This window comes from Cucurbita maxima, unplaced genomic scaffold (assembly GCF_002738345.1).
Source record: "Cucurbita maxima cultivar Rimu unplaced genomic scaffold, Cmax_1.0 Cma_Scf00022, whole genome shotgun sequence".
Taxonomy (NCBI): domain Eukaryota; kingdom Viridiplantae; phylum Streptophyta; class Magnoliopsida; order Cucurbitales; family Cucurbitaceae; genus Cucurbita; species Cucurbita maxima.
The window spans coordinates 3,471,240-3,492,119 of NW_019272038.1; the positions used below are offsets into that span (position 1 = coordinate 3,471,240).

A 20,880-nucleotide genomic window follows, 5' to 3' on the forward strand; every position below is an offset into this window, starting at 1 on the left:
GAGGAAATTAATAGAAGGAAGGAGGGGTATTATGGACATTTCACTAAAGTTTTTCTTTATTAAAATTAATTAAAATTAGAATTGGTGTATTGCCATGTTAAACCAATCAAGTATCAAATTTTAAAGATTATTTTTCTAAGATTGTAAATATTCTTCCTCAAGAAAAAAAAAAAAAAAAAGGAATATTAAGCTAAGAAGATCAATCATATTTTGCAATTTTAAATATATATTTTAATGATGAAAATAAATTAAATATCGAGTTAACTAATAATTTTATTTTTTTATTAATTGAATGAAAATGACATAAGATGACTCTGATACCATGTTAGACGAACACGACTCTCTACTAATAGATAGAATATTCTTTGTTTATAAACGCATGATTATTCCTTAAATTAGCGGACGTGGGAATTGTTTTAAAGTAAAAACATATTATGGTCAATCATTTTAAAGCATATTATTTTTATTTTAAAAAGTTTATTATTTTTGTTTAGATTCTGAGTTCTATTAGTGAAATACGTAACATTTTCCAAATTCTCTTCCCTTACTTTCTTCAACCTTTTCCACGATCTCAGTTCGTATGCATTATTTTCTCATCTTTTTCCCCACACACGACACGTAATCGACGAATGACGATTTTCCTAGCATCTTGGCAACAGAGGCGATTAGATTCCTCCAACAGATGGTCGATGGTAAGAGTGAATAAATTTGAGATTCCACAAATTCTAATTTTCTCTGATAAGAACTCTTCCTTTTTTTTTTTTTTTTTTTCTTTCTCTTTTTTAGTTTCGATTAATTACTTAGTATCTCCATTCTTTTCAAGTTTTGATTTCTGTATGTTGTGTTATCTGCAATTTAACTTAAATAATGAGAAAAATCTCCATTCGTGGTTTCGTGGCTAAGCAACTAATGTTAGTTATCATTCAAAAATTGAAAGATTGTGGCGAGGTTTTATTCTATCTTTTCAATTTTGAATTTGTTCTATTTGTTTTAGTCACTTTCTTTATCTTTTTCCCTTATCAAGAAGCAGAGCGTGGCGTGAGAAATGTTGTCTCTAATTTGTGTTGAGAGTTCCAATTGGAAGTATTGTGTTATGAAATCTGAAATCGTTGATTTAGTTTGTTGTCTTTGTTTTTAAAGATTTGTGTTATTTAAAGTCGATTGCTGATTAAGTCTTGTTTTATTTCATTGTCAAGATTTTTGATCATTGGAAAAGCTTACTTCTACTTTTAATATCTAGGAAGTATATGGTTTAAAACAATTGATTTTATGTGAGTGCTTGCTTGTTTGTTTGGTTTTGAGGAAGCATAGGAAGTAGATGCTACTGTCCATACAAATGATTTCCTTGCCCGTTATTAGAATGATGTTTTTCTTACTTGTAAATTTGGTTGCTTTGGTTTATTAATTTTTATAGGAAAATTCACCTCTCGTCGTTAAATTAGTTGCATAATTCTCTATTGAAGTGTCTCTTTTCAAACATCAGTTGTTTGCCTGTACATATTTCAAGGATTGCTCACTTGTTGAACTTCTTTACTCAGATGGAAATGGGAAAGAATGTAGAGATTCAAGGAACGGGCATGGGAGTTATGATGGGGTTTTTTCAACTTGGTTAAATAAGATAGCTCTTTAAGAAGCTGCGTTAGAGATTGTGATGCATATTGGTTTTTTTTTCTAATTGATTAAGATGAATTAATCATAATAAACTAATATGCATACTCACAATCCCTCGATAAGACAGTTTTTTGAAGGGATATTTTATTTAAAATTGAACAATGAGGGAGGCATTAGCCTAATGATAATTTAGGCAAGGTGGGTCAAAAGCTTCTTCTTTCTCTTTCGTTTGTGCTCTTATCTTCCACATTTCCTCGGCTGAACTCTTTCTTCCTTCATTTCTTCTGCATTATTTCCTAAATTTTCTTTTCCACAGATGCGTATGCGACCAACAAATGATAGTATTGTCGAAATCTGTGTCAGCGGCAGTGGCGATGTATTGAGAGAATATTTTGGAGATATATTAGTTAGAATATATCTCAGATATTTAGGGAGTTGTTAGTATAAATTTGATTAATCGTATATTTTATTTATTTACAAGATTTAGTTAGATATATTATTTTTTTCTATTTTTAGGTATTAGTTAATAGTTTGTATCTATCTAAACGTGGTAAACCTGAATGAAGATCATACACTTTTCTAGTTCTATTTTCTATTTCTATTTCTTAACATGGTATCAGAGCATCGATCGTAAATATCAAAGTTTCCTTTATGGCGGGCTCAGCCAAATCCAGCTTTAAAATTTCGGATGTTGATTTAACACATCCTTACTATATGCATCACTCTGATCAGCCAGGATATTCACTTGTTCCAATCAAATTAAGTGGAGCAAATTACCAATCTTGGAGTAAATCAGTTATGCATGCTCTTATTGCCAAGAAGAAAATTGGCTTCATTGATGGCACAATTGAGGAACCGCCCCAAGATGCAAATTCAACCGAATTCGAACTCTGGAATCAGTGCAACAGTATGATAATATCTTGGTTAACTCATTCTGTTGAAGCAGATATCGCTAAAAGCATTATTCACGCCAAGACAGCTCATCAAGCGTGGGTTGATCTTCGCGATCAATTCTCACAAAAGAATGCTCCAGCAATTTTTCAAATACAAAACTCGATAGCAACGATGTCACAAGGAACCATGGCACTGTCAACATATTTCACCAAGCTCAAAGCACTCTGGGATGAACTGGAAGCGTACCGCACACCATTTACGTGTAATCAACGTCAAATACATATTGATCAACGCGAAGAAGACAAGTTGATGCAATTGCTCATGGGGCTCAACGAGTCTTATAAAACGGTGAGATCTAACATATTGATGATGTCTCCATTACCTAATGTGAGGCAAGCTTATTCATTACTTGTACAAGAAGAGATGCAGCGACAGGTAACTTCTGAACCTGCTGAGAATTTCTCGATTGCATCAGCAGTGCAGAAGAAAACAACATATTCAAAATTCGCCAAGGACAAATCATGTGAACACTGCAATAAAAGTGGTCATACAATCAATGAGTGTCGAATTCTTAAGTTTCATTGTAAGTTTTGTGATAAAAGGGGACATACAGAAGATCGGTGTCGACAGAAAAATAATTCTACAAGGACAAGACAAGTCAATCAACACAATCATCGTGGATACCGATCATCTGCAAATATGGCCGATGTTTCACAGTTGAATACAGGAGAACAGTCACCTAATTCCATTCCAAATTTTTCTTCTGAGCAATTACGACAGATAGCACAAGCCTTATCTGCAATCAATCAAAACCCTTCTGGTAATTCTGACAATCACATCAATGTTGCAGGTTTGTTTCCCATATCTACATTATCTGTTAACTCTGCGAGTTCTAATTCATGGATTCTCGATAGTGGAGCTACGGATCATATAGTATCAAAATCTTCTGTTATGACTGATCCAAAGGCTGCCATCATGTCTACAATAAATTTGCCTAATGGAGAGACAGCACGTGTGTCACATACTGGCAATATTTCCCTTAGCCCTAACCTTAAGTTAAACAACGTTTTATGTGTGCCTTCATTCAATTTAAACCTAATGTCGATCAGCAAACTTACCAATAACTTGAAATGTTATGTCACCTTCTATCCTGATTCTTGTGTTATGCAGGACTTGGCTACGGGGAAGATGATTGGCTCGGGTAAACAATTTGGAGGTCTCTATCATATTTCTTCATCTCCAATCAAATCTTCAGCTCATCAAGTATCTCAGTCATCTGATTTGTGGCATTTACGTCTAGGTCATCCTTCTTTTTCTCGTTTTAAATTTCTAGCTGATCAATTGCATCTTAATAATGCGAGTTATTCTCATAATTGTAGTATCTGCCCGTTAGCAAAACAAACTAGGTTGTCTTTCCCAAGAAGTTCAATAACAACCCATTCTGCCTTTGATCTGATACATTGTGATGTTTGGGGACCACATAAAATTCCTACCCATTCTGGTTTGCGTTTTTTTCTCACTATTGTTGATGATTTTACTCGATGTACTTGGGTTTTTCTAATGCAACATAAGTCAGAAGTACATCATTTGTTAATGAACTTTGTTAAATTTGTTCAAACTCAATTTCATACTACTATCAAGATAGTTCGATCAGACAATGGGACTGAGTTCCTATCTTTGCAACCATTCTTTACTTCTTGTGGTATTGAATTTCAGCGCACTTGTGTCTATACTCCACAACAAAATGGAGTCGTAGAACGTAAGCATCGCCATATCCTAAATGTAGCTAGGTCTCTTCTTTTTCAGTCACAGGTTCCACTTAATTTTTGGGGAGAGTGCGTTTTAACGGCTGTTTATCTTATAAATAGAACGCCATCACCAGTGTTATCTAACAAGACACCCTTTGAAGCACTCTACAAACGATCACCTACATTTCATCATCTTAAAGTTTTTGGTTGTAAATGTTATGCAACTATAGTACATCCTAAGCAAAAATTTGAACCTCGGGCAATTCCTTGTGTTTTCGTAGGATATCCTTGTGGTCATAAAGGTTACAAATTGTATGACATGCAATCTCACAAATTCTTTATCAGCCGTGATGTTAAATTTTGTGAAGATGATTTTCCTTTTTCATCAGCTTCACAAACTTCGACATTAGCTCCTTCGACTCCTGTTGTTCCACTTCATGATCCATCCTACTTAAGCACCCATCCTCCACCTTCCATTCCTCCTTCACCTCCTATCCCTTCACCTACTACTTCGTCGTCTCCTCCACCTTCTCCAGATTTGCCCACTGATTCCAATCCTATCCCGCCTGATACATCAGCTCCACTCCGACGTTCTACTCGCACTAAACAGCCTCCAGCTTGGCATAAGGATTATGAGATGTCTTCTGGAGCCAATCATTTAACCTCTAGCTCAAGTCCCGGCACTGGCACCAGGTATCCCCTTCATCATTACCTTTCATTCTCTCGTTTTTCTCCTACTCAACGTGCTTTTCTAGCTCTTATTACATCCCAGACAGAACCTAAAACCTATGACGAGGCAGTTGGCGACCCTTTATGGCAGTAGGCTATGAATGATGAAATTGCAGCTTTGGAACGTAATCATACATGGTCTCTCGTTCCTCTACCACCTGGTCATAAAGCTATTGGTTGTCGCTGGGTGTACAAAATTAAATACAACTCTGATGGTTCTGTTGAACGTTATAAAGCTCGACTTGTAGCAAAGGGATACACTCAGGTTGAAGGTATTGATTACACAGAAACATTTTCCCCTACAGCGAAACTTACTACACTTCGTTGCTTACTCACTGTTGCTGCTGCTCGAAAATGGTTCACCCATCAGTTGGATGTTCAAAATGCCTTCCTCCATGGTAATCTAGACGAGGAAGTTTATATGTCTTTACCACCAGGTCTTCGCCGACAGGGGGAGAATACAGTATGTCGGCTCCATAAATCTCTTTATGGATTAAAACAGGCTTCTCGCAATTGGTTCTCCATATTTTCTACAACTATACAAAATGCAGGCTACACCCAGTCCAAAGCAGACTACTCTTTGTTTACCAAGAGTAAAGGTACTTCTTTCACTGCAGTTCTAATCTATGTTGATGATATTCTGTTGACAGGCAATGATCTCAAAGAAATGCAATATCTCAAGACTAGTTTACTCCAGAAATTTCTTATCAAAGATTTAGGAAATTTGAAATATTTTCTAGGCATTGAATTTTCTCGGTCTAGAAAAGGAATTTTTATGTCTCAAAGGAAGTATGCTCTAGACATCCTTCAAGACACAGGCCTTACACGAGCACGTCCAGACAAATTTCCTATGGAGCAAAATCTGAAACTTTCTTTAACTGAAGGAGAGAAATTGAACGATCCAAGTAAATACAGACGGTTGATTGGCAGATTAATATATTTGACTGTCACTAGGCCTGACATAGCTTATTCAGTTCGTATGCTTAGCCAATTTATGCATGAACCAAGAAAACCACATTGGGAGGCAGCTCTTCGAGTTCTGAGGTACATCAAAGGCACTCCTGGTCAAGGACTCCTATTGCCATCTGAAAACAATTTAAGATTACAAGCATATTGCGATTCTGACTGGGGTGGTTATCGAACTTCCAGACGGTCTATTTCTGGATTCTGCATTTTCCTTGGAAATTCAATTATTTCTTGGAAGTCTAAAAAGCAGACTAATGTGTCCAGATCATCAGCAGAAGCCGAGTATCGAGCTATGGCAAATACTTGTTTAGAGTTAACTTGGTTAAGATACATTCTTCAAGACTTGAATGTTCCACTGTCCGAACCAGCATTATTATATTGTGATAATCAAGCAGCATTACATATAGCAGCCAATCCAGTTTTTCACGAACGTACGAAACACATTGAAATAGATTGTCATATAGTTCGAGAAAAGTTACAAGCTGGAATCATCAAACCATGTTATATTTCGACCAAAATGCAATTGGCAGATGTTTTTACTAAAGCTCTGGGAAGACAGCAATTTGATCTTTTGAAGGACAAGTTGGGTGTGATCGACATACACTCTCCAACTTGAGGGGGAGTATTGAGAGAATATTTTGGAGATATATTAGTTAGAATATATCTCAGATATTTAGGGAGTTGTTAGTATAAATTTGATTAATCGTATATTTTATTTATTTACAAGATTTAGTTAGATATATTATTTTTTTCTATTTTTAGGTATTAGTTAATAGTTTGTATCTATTTAAACGTGGTAAACCTGAATGAAGATCATACACTTTTCCAGTTCTATTTTCTATTTCTATTTCTTAACACGATGAGAGTTCTTTAAGAAATGACATGATAGTTCGAGCGAAGAAATTTGACACTGTTCAAGTTAGTGATTATGTCCAGTCTTATTTAGTTTATTAATTATTAATTGTTGAGGTTAAAATGCTTGCTTGGTGATACTGTAGTAGAACTCTGATAAACATAGATGTTAGTTTTGATAGTGTGTTTTGAATAAGTGAGGTAAAGTTTGATGATAATGTTGTGGTACTTGTGGATAAGCAAGGCTAACCCATTGGAACGTGGTCTTTGGCTTAATTCCTCACGAACTCATGACAAAAAAAAACATGTAAAGATTGTCCTATCCATCCTTTTTAGCCCCGTCCCTCGTGTATTGAATACTTTATTTTGTAATGTAAATAGATTATAAAATTTTGATTATGAATGGAAGTCATATTATTTAATGTGCTTTGAAGTATTCCATATGTTCATTTAGTTAAATTGAATTAAATTTATTTTAGATATATTAACATACTATAGCTTTAATAAAAATGCTATAAAATGTTTTCATAGCAACATACATGAACTATACCTTCTTATTTTATTATAACCATCCATTATAGTTATACAAAAAAGTTATAAAAAAAGTCTTAAGACATTTAATAGTGTTGATTGTTAGGATGTACGAAAAAAGCTATCAAAGGTCTATGATAGTTGTTCACCTGCTATTGTATCCAATATTTGTTGTAGTGATTTTTTAGACTCAAGAAAGTTGGCACTACCTATGAACATGATGATAGCATTTATTTAGACCCGAGAGCCATTAGCTGACCTGCCTCAGACATGCTGATCGTGGGAGATACATTGAACTCACACCATGGGAGATATGTTCACAAATCAAACATGACACGTGGCATGCTGAGATCCTGCCTATCCACCCTCAACACATTGATTACTCATGCATGGCATGCGCGCGTAGGGAATCTTCTTTCGCGTGTAGGCGCGTGAGTGACTTCTTTTTGTACTGTTCAGCCTCCATTTACCTATTTTCATCCTGATTTCGATGTTGACCCTAATTTTACTTGAATGAGGACCTACCAGAGGAATTTTAGAAATTTTGGAGCTCCTGACTCGCGAAAAAGCTAGCTTGGGAGGGCACGCTTCATCCAAGTAAGTTATCACACGGATTTTAGGCAAGTAATACCGGTAGCGATCGCTAGAATGTGCTAGCATGCAACATTCCTTACCTTAGGTGGTTAGAAAATGCATATTAAGGACTTTGAAAGGTCGTTTTGGATGAGTATGTATTGTACGTATGTCATGGTAAAATTACAGTTATACCCTTAGGTTGAGATTTCCAAGAAGCATGCTATTTTATGTATTATACAAGGCTAAAAAGAAAATATGCATGATTAAAATACGAGTTGGGCAATATGGATGAGTGTGGTATGCATGATGTATGAAATTACAAAAATACATCTATGATGAGATTTGTGATGAACGTCATTTTATATGTTTTCCGTTGTGTTAGAAAAGAGGATGAGCTATTGTGACTTGTGCTCCGGGTGATTGATGGATGTTATCTCCCCATAGAGCTTGTTTGCTTCTATGTTTGCATGATATAATATGTGTTAGCTCCTGGTGTGATTGTATGTTCTCCCTGTAAAGCATGTTTATTTGTATAGAACTAGGGCATTAGAGTTAGGTTGATTAGACGATGACTTAGGTCAGAACACTTCAAGTAGACTGAGCACTTTAGAATCATACACAACGGTCAGAGGGTCTAGACCCTAGTGCTCCTAGACTAAGAATGACTCGAGGAGTAAAAAAAGAGCAGCTTGGAGTCATAAAATCATGTTAAGCCACCTAGCCGCTTTAGAAATCCAATAGACCTCCTCGATTCCCATATATGACTAAGGTGAAGTTTAAATTGTGGATTACACGCTTAGATGATCGATAGGAATATCTCCCTAGTAAAGCATGCACGAGAGAGCTCAATTAAGATTAGTGCACTACAACTAGTGTGTTTTACATGTTTGACCCAAGTCAGCATGTTTCTAGTAGACCTTGCACACCAGGATCGTGAATGATCAGAGGTTTAAACCTATATGCACCCAGAGATTGGTTTGGCCATAGGAGCTAACCCTGAAGTCTTGGAAACGAGAGATGAGATTTAAACCGCCTAGACACCTCTAGAGACCTAGAAGGCCACCACAGCAACCTTGGAGAAAAATAAAGGTAGCCTATAAGCTGATAGCAGCTAGTAAAGTGTTTGCAGATTCCACTCCGGTATGGTATGTTTAGCTTGGCGTGAGGCCGGTTAGGAACGTGTGACCTAAGAGAGAGTTTGGGTGGATTACCCTACGCTGTGGATCTGCATCATCCACACGAGGATGTGCAATGAGCGGGTGTCCATGGTTACGGTTCAGTAGAGTTACCATCGAGTCAATGTATCAACTTGAGCAAGAGGATGTCCTACCTTTGGGAATCGGGCATAAGCAACTTTTGAGGATGAAAGTTTTTAGTGGGGAGAATTTGTAACACCTAAGTCTCGACGAGGAATTAGAAACCCAATTTTTTCTTTTAAAGTCGAATTTTTGGGATTTTATTGAGAGTCCTACCGGCCAAATTTCAAGATGAGATAGAAGAGATAAAAATTCCATAAACTGAAAAAATATATAAATGAAAAGAGGTAAAGTTAGAAAAATCGGTCAAAGTCAACCCACATTTGGTCATTTTGATCCTCCATTCCGGGGTCTGCATTAGCCTTAATAAGATTATAAGAACAAAGAAAAAGAAAGAAACAAAGAAAAGGAAAAGCCGCAACTTTCTACAAAGATGGAGCTAAAATTCGACATGGGTTCTGCTCATTCTTCATGCTCTCTCGTTACAACTTCCTCCACCAAACATTTCTGCTTTTCCCAATCTTCAATTTGCGTATCAAAGTTACACCCAACAAGTCAGAATCAAATCAGATCTATCAAATTCACTTCTCACCCTTTTCATTGTTGTTGTTCCTCTTCACAACATTTGCCTTTAAGGTGTAATCAAGTAGGTGAATTTGAAAGCCAAGTGAAGTCTTTGAAAACCATGGCGGATATTCATGGCATTGATCAAGAGTTGCTGAAGAAGATGGTCTATGATGCTCTTGTTTGGAGTTCTCTACATGGACTTGTTGTTGGTGACAAGTCAGTGAAGGTAAGCATTTCTGCAGTTTATAGGATGGATGTTCTCTGCCTTTTATTTGGTTTTTGTATGCTGAAAATGTCTTATGATTGTTGCTTCTGCTGTTAGTTTGGAAAGATGAAGGACCGAATGATTCATAATAGTGGATTATTACTCGTTGCTTATGATACTCTCTCCAATTAGTGTTTATGAAAGAGAAACGCAAATGTTCTTACTAAAGGAGCATTGGAAGAAGATATGGTGCATTCCTTTAGATTCTGAACCAAAAAGATTGAAAATTCCATATCCTCTCATCATTTCAAGTAACTGTTATTTCTCCATTAAAAAAATGGTAGAAATTTCTCAAAGTAGTAATTGGAATAAGGACGTCTGTAAAGTGGTTGCTGATGCTGAAACAGCAAACGTCTTTTGGGGGTAAAATTTTAATATCATTTCAAATGTTTTGGGCTGCAGAGATCAGGTAAAGTACCTGGTGTAGGTTTGGTTCATGCCCCAATTGCCTTGTTACCTGGGTTATTTCCTGAAACTCATTGGAAGCAAGCATGTGAGTTAGTCTCCATTTTTAATGAATTAGTCGATCGGGTGAGCTTGGATGGGAAATTTTTACAGGAATCATTATCCAGGTATGCTCGCTCGAGAGCCCTTTCATGTCTGGCACACACACTAGTTATTGACTCTTGGAATTCTCATGTCTTTATACTTGACACAATCATCTTGTCTTAGCTCTGCTCTTGCCTGGATCTTCACATTTTAGACAGTACTTTCTTTTGTTTTTGGTAACTTGTCTTTTGTATTTCATTTCGTTTGATGGAAGTGCCTTCTTTATTAGCATGTATCGATTATGATCCCAACGTATTCTATTCATCTGCTGATCTGGTTCATCCTCATTCGTTTGTTCTTTCCTTTTTAATTCTTCTAACTAGTTACCTTCCCTACTTTCTACCATTATGGTTATTAGTGGAGATTTTCGCTGCCTAAAAAAGACTTCATATGTCATTCATATAGCAGAACCAAAAAAGTGGATGCTTTTACGTCTAGACTTTTAGTTATTCATTCCAAGATGCTTTTACGTCTAGCCTTTTAGATATTTATTCCAAGATGCTTTTACGTCTCTGCCTAAAAGACTTTTGATATGTCATTCATGTTGCAGAACCAAAAAAGTGGATGCTTTTACGTCTAGACTTTTAGATATTCATTCCAAGATGCTTCAGATTGACAAAAAAGAGGTTAGTGTATGCAAATTTTTATTGATATTGTGTAGGTCAACTATCAAACTTTTATATTGTAGCTTTTTGGATACAGTTAATGTGTTTCATGACCAATTTTTTAAAAGGCTTAAGGCGGCTTGAGGTTTTTCCTTGTAGAGATGCGAAGGGTAGACACTCACTGTGAACAAATAAAAACAAAAAGAACACGAGTAAAGAAGGGACAAAGAATAAAACAAAACTCACCTTGTTGTGTTGGTTGTCAAAGAGTTGCGACTTTTTTCTTTTGTTAATGCAGTCACTCAGAGTCAGCTCTATTTTAAATAACACAGCAAGGTGAACATTCGATATATATATATATATATATTTTAAGTAAACCAATAGAACTTCTTCTAATTTTTCAGTGCATTTTTAAGTTTTCTTTGATATCTGTCTTTCCCCATGGTTGACGAAAATGAACTGCTTGAATTAAATGCACTGCTTGCACAGCAGGGGCCTATGGCGCACCAGAAATAAACACAAGGCTTACGCCTTATAGCCACAGAGGTGTTCGGATGGAGGCTTATGCCTCTATTGAGAGAGGCATAGGCCCCTCTTTGTGTGTAAAAGACATAAGCCTTGAGAAAAAATGTTGCTGCCTCGCTTCAAGGCTTCTGCCTTAAACACCTTTTAAAACGTTGTTTATGGCAAGTTTTTAGTTTAAAAAAATTAATTCCATTCACTTGTTATGTTTTTACTGTGTGACATGAAATATTTACATAACCTTGCAGTTTAGAATAAGTTAACTTCAGCCTTGTAAATGAATATGAAACTTCCATTATGTTTGTGGCTCCTAAAGACATTACCTACTTAATTTTGATGTTTATGGCTCTTAAAGACATTACCTACTTAATTTTGATGTTTGTGGTTCCGAAAGGCCTTACCTACATAATTTCTCCATGCTATGCAATTTTATCCAAAAGGGTTGTATTATTTAATTGAAGGATTATAACGAACTTCTCCAATTATTCAAGTAGGAAATTCGCTTGGGTTTACATCGCTCAGATTATATGCTTGATGAGAAAACAAAATTACTTCTTCAAGTAGAGCTCAACACCATATCATGTTCATTTGCTGAATTTAGTCATCTAGTCAGCCAACTTCATAGGTAAATATAACTTTTATAGACATCTACCATTGAGATTTCTTGTGCCTTAGATTTTGTGTATATTTGGCCATTTTAATCCTCCCATTAAAATATAACTTTTATCAGAAAAAACTTGTACATACAGCAGATTATATTTGATCCTTCAATTATTTATTTATTTTTATGAGAAACCAAGTTTTCATATACAAGGGCATATAAAAAAAATATCCCAACAAGGGAAGTCCAATCAAAGAACGAGACTCCAACAGAAAAGAATGATGCCTAGTTGTTAATGTGAGACCCACATCGGTTGGAGAGGGGAATGAAGTATTCCTTATAAGGGTGTGGAAACCTCTCCCTAGCAAACACGTTTTAAAACCGTGAGGCTGATGATGATTCGTAACGAGCCAAAAGGGACAATATTTGCTAGCGGTGGGCTTGAGCTATTAAAAATGGTATCAGAGCCAGTGTGACAATGTGCCAACGAGGACGTTAGGCTTCCAAGGGGGGATTGTGAGATCCCACATCAGTTAGAGAGGGAACAAAGCATTCCTTACTAGGTGTAGAAACCTCTCCCTAGTATACGCGTTTTAAAAACCTTGAGAGGAAGGCCAGAAGGGAAAGTTCAAAGAGGACAATATCTTCTAGTGGTGGACTTGGGCTGTTACAACTTTTCCTCCAGAAGTTCTCTGAATTGTTTGAGATGTCCGAGAGCTTTGTCTTAACTCTTCAGTAAAAGAACATTATTTATCCATGCCTGATCATTCATTTTGTTATTTTATCTTGCAGTGATTTACTTGGTCAATATGGGGAAGTCCTCGGATTAGACTCGAGAATGATTCCTGAAAATCATGCGGGTAATCAATATGCTGAGGTATTGGTCAAAGCTTGGACTGAATATAACAACCCAAGGTTAGATTTGAAAATTTGATCTTCTTATTCATCACCATTCCTCAAACCTAATTTTCAGTGGGTTATTAATTTTTGTAGTGCTGTTATCATGATTGTGGTTCAAGCTGAGGAACGCAACATGTACGATCAACACTGCCTTTCTGTTAACTTGAGAAAAAGATATCCACTTTTTCCTGATTGTCAGGCTCCATTAGAGTACATAATTATCTTTATTGTGCACCCAATCTTTTTACTATTTGAACAATTTGATCTATCGAGTTTTCCATGTAAACGTTCCTTAGCTTTATAATACACATTATATCAAAACTCTTCGGAAAACACTGGCAGAAATCGATAGGGAGGGAGAACTGCAATCTGATGGAACACTCCTTGTGTAAGTAGTTTTGAATGTCAAAATTAGTTATTCCTAGGAAAATTGGGTTACCATTTTATGTTACTTGGAATTCCTGAGAGCTTCCTCCTGCAGAGATGGCCAAGCAGTTGCAGTTGTGTACTACAGGGCTGGATATACACCCACTGACTATCCTTCTGAATTGGTAAGTAACTTCCTTCCTGTTGTAACTTGTCATGAAGAATAGGTTCATGCATCTCCTATGCATGTATTGACATTTATTTGATTCATAACTCTCATTTATTTGGTTCATCTTCCATTTTGTTGATTCATGTATGACATTAATGCTTCTATACCTATATAAAGGGTTGTCTAGGATGGTTGAGATGTATTGAGTTTGATTGAGTTTGAGTGTCATTTTGCATTTGTTGAGTGACATTTGGGAGGAACTTTGTTGAGAGATTTTGTGGGGTGAGATATACACTTAGTAAACACTTTGATTATTGAGATTGGTTGTTACCTGTGGATGTAGGAGAATTTCTTATCTCCGAACCACATAAATCTTTGTGTTTCTTTGCTAAACTTCTGTTTGTGGGTGAGTGAGTGCGATTGATCTTGTTTCCGCTTCCGTTACATCACTTCTTTGGTTGGGATTACGTTCATATATTCTTTTGGAATGAGCTTCCTCGGCATTAGTGTTACCCTTCATTTTAGGAAGAAACTCGCATTTTCGGATGAATCTCAATAGTTTTATGAAATCTTAAGACACAAGCAAAAGTTGGTTTTTTCATATAGAAATTGATGACTTTTATCTATTTCAATTCCAAGCAATTTCATTATATCTTGAGTAAAGCTTTGGGGTTATTTTCTCATTTGAATGGTAAAAAATTTCAGGAATGGAAAGCAAGGTTACTTATGGAGCAGTCATCTGCAGTCAAATGCCCATCCATATCTTACCATTTAGTGGGCACCAAAAAAATTCAACAGGAACTTGCACAACCAAATGTACTTGAAAGGTATTAATTATTGATCTTAGTCTTGCTTAAAGAATATTACCCGATGATCCTATGCTTTTCCGTTAGAAATGAAAGATGGTCCGAGTTCGTTTAATGATCGTCTAAGGTCATTAGGGCTGCATTACCCCATGGAAAGGTGTCGAGTTGTCCCAATTCCCTGCTGAAAATGCCGTAGTTGTATCTATAGGATCAATTTTCAAAACCCAAATGGTTATTCAAACGACTCTAAATGTTTTATTTTTGGATACTTTTTAGACGAAACTAAGTAGCAACCATGTGGCAAAACAGGCTACTCTCCCAAGGAGAGCTTTAAAGCCTTTTTATTCACTAAATCATAGTTTCTATCCCAAATATTTATATCCCGTGGCTGCTCACTCCATAGAAGGCGAAAATATACATAGTAGATTAGTCTAGTAAAATTTACTAGCTGAATGACTGATTCAGCTAGTAAAATTTACTAGTAGATTAGTAGATTAGTCTAGTAAAATTTACTAGCTGAATGACTGATTCCACACAACTATGTGACACTCGAGTAAATGAAGGGTACATCTGAATAAGAGCGATCCTAAGAATAAGATGACTAAGAAAGACTTAAAAGAATTGAAAGTTAGTACCTATATAAATAAGGTACACCTTCGTTCTCGGTGACTCAATCATAGGTACTCCAAAATGAAGCATGTTTTGCTTAGGACATATTACCACGAGGTGGAGACTCATCTACATGCATGCCTGCTAATAAATTGACTGCCATTACCAATGCATCTTCATTCTCCAACGGTGTTGAAACAATTAAACCTATATCTCCCAATTGCAGAGAGCTGTTAAGATAAGACATTGTTATCAGATTGTTGGGATTTGATAATTTATGTATGAAATAGCTTTTCTTATTGCAATTTCTATATGCAGCTGAACTTTTAAGCCCCTACTTCAGGTTCCTTGACAATAAAGAGGATATTGCCAAGATAAGGAAATGCTTTGCAGGGTTGTGGAGTTTAGATGACAAAGATATCGTAAAAAAAGCCATCGAAGCACCAGACCTATTCGTTATGAAGCCGCAAAGAGAAGGCGGAGGTCGGTTCCATCACCTTTTAAATTCTCTCATTATGATTTGCCTCGACTCCTTTCTTCCTTTCCTTAATAAACAATTCATCAATCTCCTTCAGGGAACAATATCTATGGCGATGATGTGAGGAAAACCCTTGTAAGATTGCAGAAGGAAGGGAATGTAGAAGATGCTGCTTACATTCTTATGCAGAGGATATTCCCATCTGTTTACCCGACAATTTTTGTTCGAGATGGGATTTGTCATAAGGATCACGCAATTTCAGAGCTCGGTATATTTGGTGCTTACTTAAGGTATACAACTGTGATATCCCACATCGGTTGGAGAGGAGAACGAAACACTCTTTATAAGGGTGTGGAAACCTCTCCCTAGTAGACGCGTTTTAAAAACCTTGAGGGGAAGCCCAAAAGGGAAAGCCCAAAGAGGACAATATCTGTTAGCGGTGGGTTTGGGGCCGTTACAAATGGTATTAGAGCCAGACACAGGGTGATGTGCTAGCGAGGAGCTTGTTCCCCGAAGGGGGTAGACACGAGGCGGTGTGCCAGCAAGGACTCTGGGCTCCGAAGGAGGGTGGATTTGGTGGGGGTCCCACATCGATTGGAGAAAGGAACGAATGCCGGCGAGGATCTTGAGCCCTAAAAGGGGGTGGATTGTTATATCCCACATCAATTGGGGAGGGGAACGAAACACTCTTATAAGGGTGTGGAAACCTCTCCCTAGTAGATGCATTTTAAAAAACAGGGTAAGCCCAAAAGGGAAAGTCCAAAGAGGACAATATCTGCTAGTGGTGGGCTTGGGCCGTTACAGCAACTTACTTATCTACAACTTCTTTGAGATTATCTGATGCTAACCAATTGGATGATTATGATGGATGAAGAAAGAAGGGACAAACAGAGACGTTTTAATTGTGAAACTTGTTTGTTTGATATGCAGGAACAAGGACAAAGTAATTGTCAATGACCAATGTGGTTACCTGATGACGACCAAAGTATCTTCATCTAATGAGGGTGGGGTTGCAGCGGGATTTGCTGTTTTGGACAGTATTTACTTAACTAACTAAGGGATGGATTTTATTGATATTTATGATTCATGATATTCTGCAGACAGCTTTCTCACCCCTCAACTATGCTGAATTGATCTAGAGTTTTCTATTTATGGAGTTCAAGTTTCTCTGCCTAAAGGTTCTTTAGGCTTTGTTTTTTTCTTTGATATTAAGGGGTGGGAAGAATCCCCGCCATTGCAAAGAATCCAAAGAAAAATACCCCAGTTCGGGAGCCTCCAGTTGTAATAAAGGAAATAGCCACGATTCTATTAACATCTCTAATACTGCTAAACTCAAAAAAGGGGTTGGATAAAGGATGTGGGAGAGGAGCTGTTTTGGGTTTCCTTCTTCTAGGAGGCAATGGAATTGTGAGACTAAGGGGAAGAGGAGCTGTTTTAATTTGCTAATGGCTAAATTTGCTAAGATCAATTGCCCATGCAAGGAAGATGTATAGTTGATTGACTTAAAGTACCAAAAGGATTCGAAAAACTTTTAGTGGAGGAGCACTTATGATCCTCTTGATATACACATCATGTCACAACCATACTATGAAAAAAGTAGGTTATGACCCTCATGTTGCGACAAGCAAAGCATCGACCCTTAAGTGGCGTCCATCTGAACATGTGAGGCTTAGACGAGTGTCATGGTGCGAACGAGGAGGACAATGCATCATTCAACACACCACATAGAGTGGACATTGAAGAGAAGATGAGACATAAGCAAGATAAGGCCCGGAACCCTACCTAGCTCTTCAACAAGTCTATTTTTGACACTCGTGTCAAACGAGGTGGGGTTTTGGAGGGAATTTGGGCATGTGGTTCTGGAGTCAAGTCAGTTCATATGAAATATGAATGCTCGCCAAATTTGGTGTCAGTTGGACACTGGATAGACATTCCACGACTCCGTATGACCGTTCACCAAAATGACGTTTATTTGAGAAAGATTGAAAATGCCTCAAAATATAGGGGGAGACATGAGCCCTATGGCCTAAGTGAGCTAACCTTGTGGCACATGTGTATCAAGTGAGGGCGAGTGTCTTAAGCTACTTCCTTTGAAATGAGTTTTTCAAGAATAGTACCGGGCGGCACAAGTGTGCCAGTGGTGCGCCCCTCGCTCATGTGTACTCGTGCTAGGACACAATAACGGCACACTCGTGCCACCCAGTACTGTCTTTGAAGAACCATTTTAAAGGAAGTTGCTCAAGACACTCGTCTCACAATGCTTGCCCTCATTGTGACACAGGTATGTGCCATAGGGTAGCTCACTTAAGCCATAGGGCTCAAGGGTGGTGGAGAGCTGACATCATGCCTCCCCCTAAGGTACATTTTGAGGCATTTTTAATCTTCCTCGGGTAGATGTCATTTTGGTGAATGACCATAGAGTGTCTGATTGACACCAAATTTGATGTCATATTTCATATGGATGGACTTGACTCGAGAACCGCATGCCCAAATTCCCTTCAGAACCCCCAATTTTGTGGTTAAGGCTCGAAGCCCTACTCGGTCCTTCAACAAGCCTATCTTTGACTCGTGTCTAATCGTGACCCTTATCTTGCTTATGTCTCGTCATTTCTTCAATGCCCACTCTATGTGATATGTTAGATGATACACTGTCCTCCTTGGTTGCATCACGACACTTGTCTAGGCCATCACGTGGTCGGATGGGTGCCATTTGAGGGTTGCCACTTTGCTTGTCGTAAAGCGAAGGTCACAACCTACTATATTGATAGTATATTTGTGACACAATGCGCATATATCAAGAGGACTATCGATGCCTCTTCTCCACTAAAAGCTTTTGAGCTCCTTCTTTTAGTATTTCAAGTCAATCAGCTATACATCCTCCCTCCGATCTTAGAAAATCAATTCCATTTCCTCTTTTCAAAAACTTCTCAGATGGACTGAAAAGAATCCATGGACCACATCTTTCATCTATCCTATATATTTTTTTTTGAGTTAGCTGTATCAGTGAAGGTTAATGGAATTGCGATTCTTTCCTTTATTACGATGCAAAGAAAATAGCAACCCATATTTTTTTCGATTGGAAAGTAATTCATCTCAACTGCATCTCCTGTCCTACTCACATGATAAAGGGCACGTCCCATTCCATTTTCTTTCTCCTATGCTAGCAACGCTCTGTGCAATCTTTCTTGAGTGATGGTGTACAATAGTAGTGGATTTTCTTCTATAGGGACACAAAAAAAAAAAAAAAAAAAGGATTAAACAAGTATTTCTTGATGCTTTCAATATCATTTTGTTCTCCTTTCGTCGTTAACATTTGTGCAATCTTTTGTATGGCGTCAATTTTTTATTAACTTTAATACAATTCTTCAATGTCTTGTAACAACATAGAATCGACCACGAGTCATCAACATAGCACTCGATATGTTAATGTAGCATATCACCTTTTGCATAGTAGGTTTAAAACAATATATCTTTTTTCTTTTTTTGGAGAGGTCATTATCTCTGTATCTTTGGTAATAATAGGATGATCCATTCATAGAAGGCAAGGCTCCAATGTCCTGTGGTGGCATCAATCTTGAAAATTCGGCCGAGAGTCGCTCCGCCGACTGGAACATTTAGTGCCATGACGTTGTTAGGATCTCATATAGTCCTTTATGACCCTGGCCTGTAAATGGACCTTTATGAGCCTCTAAAATATCTTTTATACCATGACCAATGCCCCAGTTGGTCCTATACATGTGACCTGCTACTAATTGAATGAACCTTTCCGTATAAAGTCTTAATTGAACGGGAAGAGAAAGAGTATGAACAAATCAAAAAGAAGAGGAAACTCAAGCAAATGCCTTTTACACTTTGAAGCAACTATTCCCTAGATACACACGTCGTGATATTTTAGTGATATTTTATTTCACAATTGAATCAATTTAAAAATGATTTCACCAATATGCAATGTAAAGTTTTCATTTGGACATGCATTTGTCAAATGAATTTATTGCATCTATTCTCTAGGTGAAAACGGTGGGTATGGTTTAGTTTTAATAATAATTTTGACTATTTTATTTGTAATTTAACATTATACATGGTATGAAAAATGTTGTTCAAGTAATAAACTAAAATGTTTACGGTGTATGGATAAAGTTAGGTATCTTATCTTAGTTACAGTATTGACGAGACTTATTTTGTAATTATTACTAATTATTTGATCCAAATTGTTTACGTGAATACATGTGAGTGAGAATATTTTCTACCATGAATTTGTATAAAACTAGACTACAAAATATTTAATCTCTTTTTATAAATTTGTTGATTGAAAAGATTAATATTTTACTAAATAATCATTAGACTTGATGTTAAATCTTTAATGAGTTATAAATTTTTGTCCGCGAGAACTTATCATTTGGTTTGCATGAGTGAATGACTTTTTGTAAGTCGGTTCAATATGTCTACCAGTTTAAATTTTACTATTTCAGTTTTAAAGAATTTTTTAGGTTAAATAAAATTTATGGTTAGAGATTTCATGATTTAAATATTTCATGGCATACACGAGTAACGATTAAGTTATATTTTAAAGGCAATAGTTTTCGACACATGAGAATATTGTTTTTGAGCGATTTCTTGACCAAACTCATCATGATTCTGATTCATTTTAAAGGTTATGGTGAAAATTGCTAATAACTAGGGTAGGTAAATAAACATATTCTTTTCGTTGAATTACAAGTTTAATTCATAAATTTCGAGATTTGTGTCTATTTGAGGATTCAACTTTGAAAATTGTCTAATAAGTCCTTGATTTTCAATTTTGTATTTAATAGATCCTTGATATATTCAAAAATTTTAAAATTAATTGATCTCGTAGAGATCTCTTATACTTAAAATTGTGTATATAGTTTTTGAACTTTCGAGTTTTTTTAAAGTGAAACAACGAATCTCTACATTGATATGATATTATTTACTTTAAGTATAAGCTCCCCAGTTAAATAGTGTCTCTTACTTATATACTCATAATATTCTCCTTATAATTAGCCCATGTGAAATTCTAACAATTTTCAACAATATATTCTTCGGTTACGAAAAGTCACATCGACAACGCCGAGCAGGAAAAGTAATGGAGAGAAATGGTTTTAAAATAAAATATGAACATTAAAGGAAAGGACATCGGATTCATATTTGATGGGATGTAATAAAAACAACGGTGGATTCATATGCTTTTTATTCTTTCTTATCAAAATTAGCGGTTTGTAAAATATTTTCGACTAAATTAACGCAAATAGACTTCCTACT

General features: G+C 36.5%; 1 protein-coding gene across 3 annotated transcripts; it reads left to right on the forward strand.

Annotated features, from left to right (window-relative positions):
• Positions 1–6,809: 6,809 nt before the first annotated feature.
• On the forward strand, positions 6,810–16,774 carry LOC111495981 (glutathione synthetase, chloroplastic-like). Of its 3 annotated transcripts, none has more exons than XM_023146187.1 (13): positions 6,810–6,866; positions 7,600–7,758; positions 7,850–7,928; positions 11,095–11,170; positions 12,166–12,296; positions 13,065–13,187; positions 13,266–13,346; positions 13,480–13,560; positions 13,654–13,723; positions 14,413–14,534; positions 15,466–15,605; positions 15,698–15,890; positions 16,531–16,774. In XM_023146187.1, the coding sequence occupies exons 2-13, from the start codon at positions 7,602–7,604 to the stop codon at positions 16,655–16,657; spliced, it is 1,380 nt and encodes a 459-aa protein (XP_023001955.1). In that variant the 5' UTR covers positions 6,810–6,866; positions 7,600–7,601; the 3' UTR covers positions 16,658–16,774. The 3 variants fall into 3 exon arrangements, with proteins under 3 accessions (XP_023001955.1, XP_023001956.1, XP_023001954.1); XM_023146188.1 differs by having other exon boundaries at positions 6,824–6,866; positions 7,509–7,758; XM_023146186.1 differs by lacking the exon at positions 6,810–6,866 and adding an exon at positions 10,398–10,567 and having other exon boundaries at positions 7,352–9,956.
• Positions 16,775–20,880: the final 4,106 nt, after the last annotated feature.

What these genes read in the sequence shown, in the direction of transcription:
- LOC111495981 (XM_023146186.1), top strand. Translation starts at nt 9,597, where the DNA reads ATGGAGCTAAAATTCGACATGGGTTCTGCTCATTCTTCATGCTCTCTC. An exon ending in TTACAGGAATCATTATCCAG is followed by an intron (nt 10,568 to 11,094) that starts GTATGCTCGCTC and finishes TTCATGTTGCAG; the next exon opens with AACCAAAAAAGTGGATGCTT. An exon ending in ATATTTGGTGCTTACTTAAG is followed by an intron (nt 15,891 to 16,530) that starts GTATACAACTGT and finishes TTTGATATGCAG; the next exon opens with GAACAAGGACAAAGTAATTG.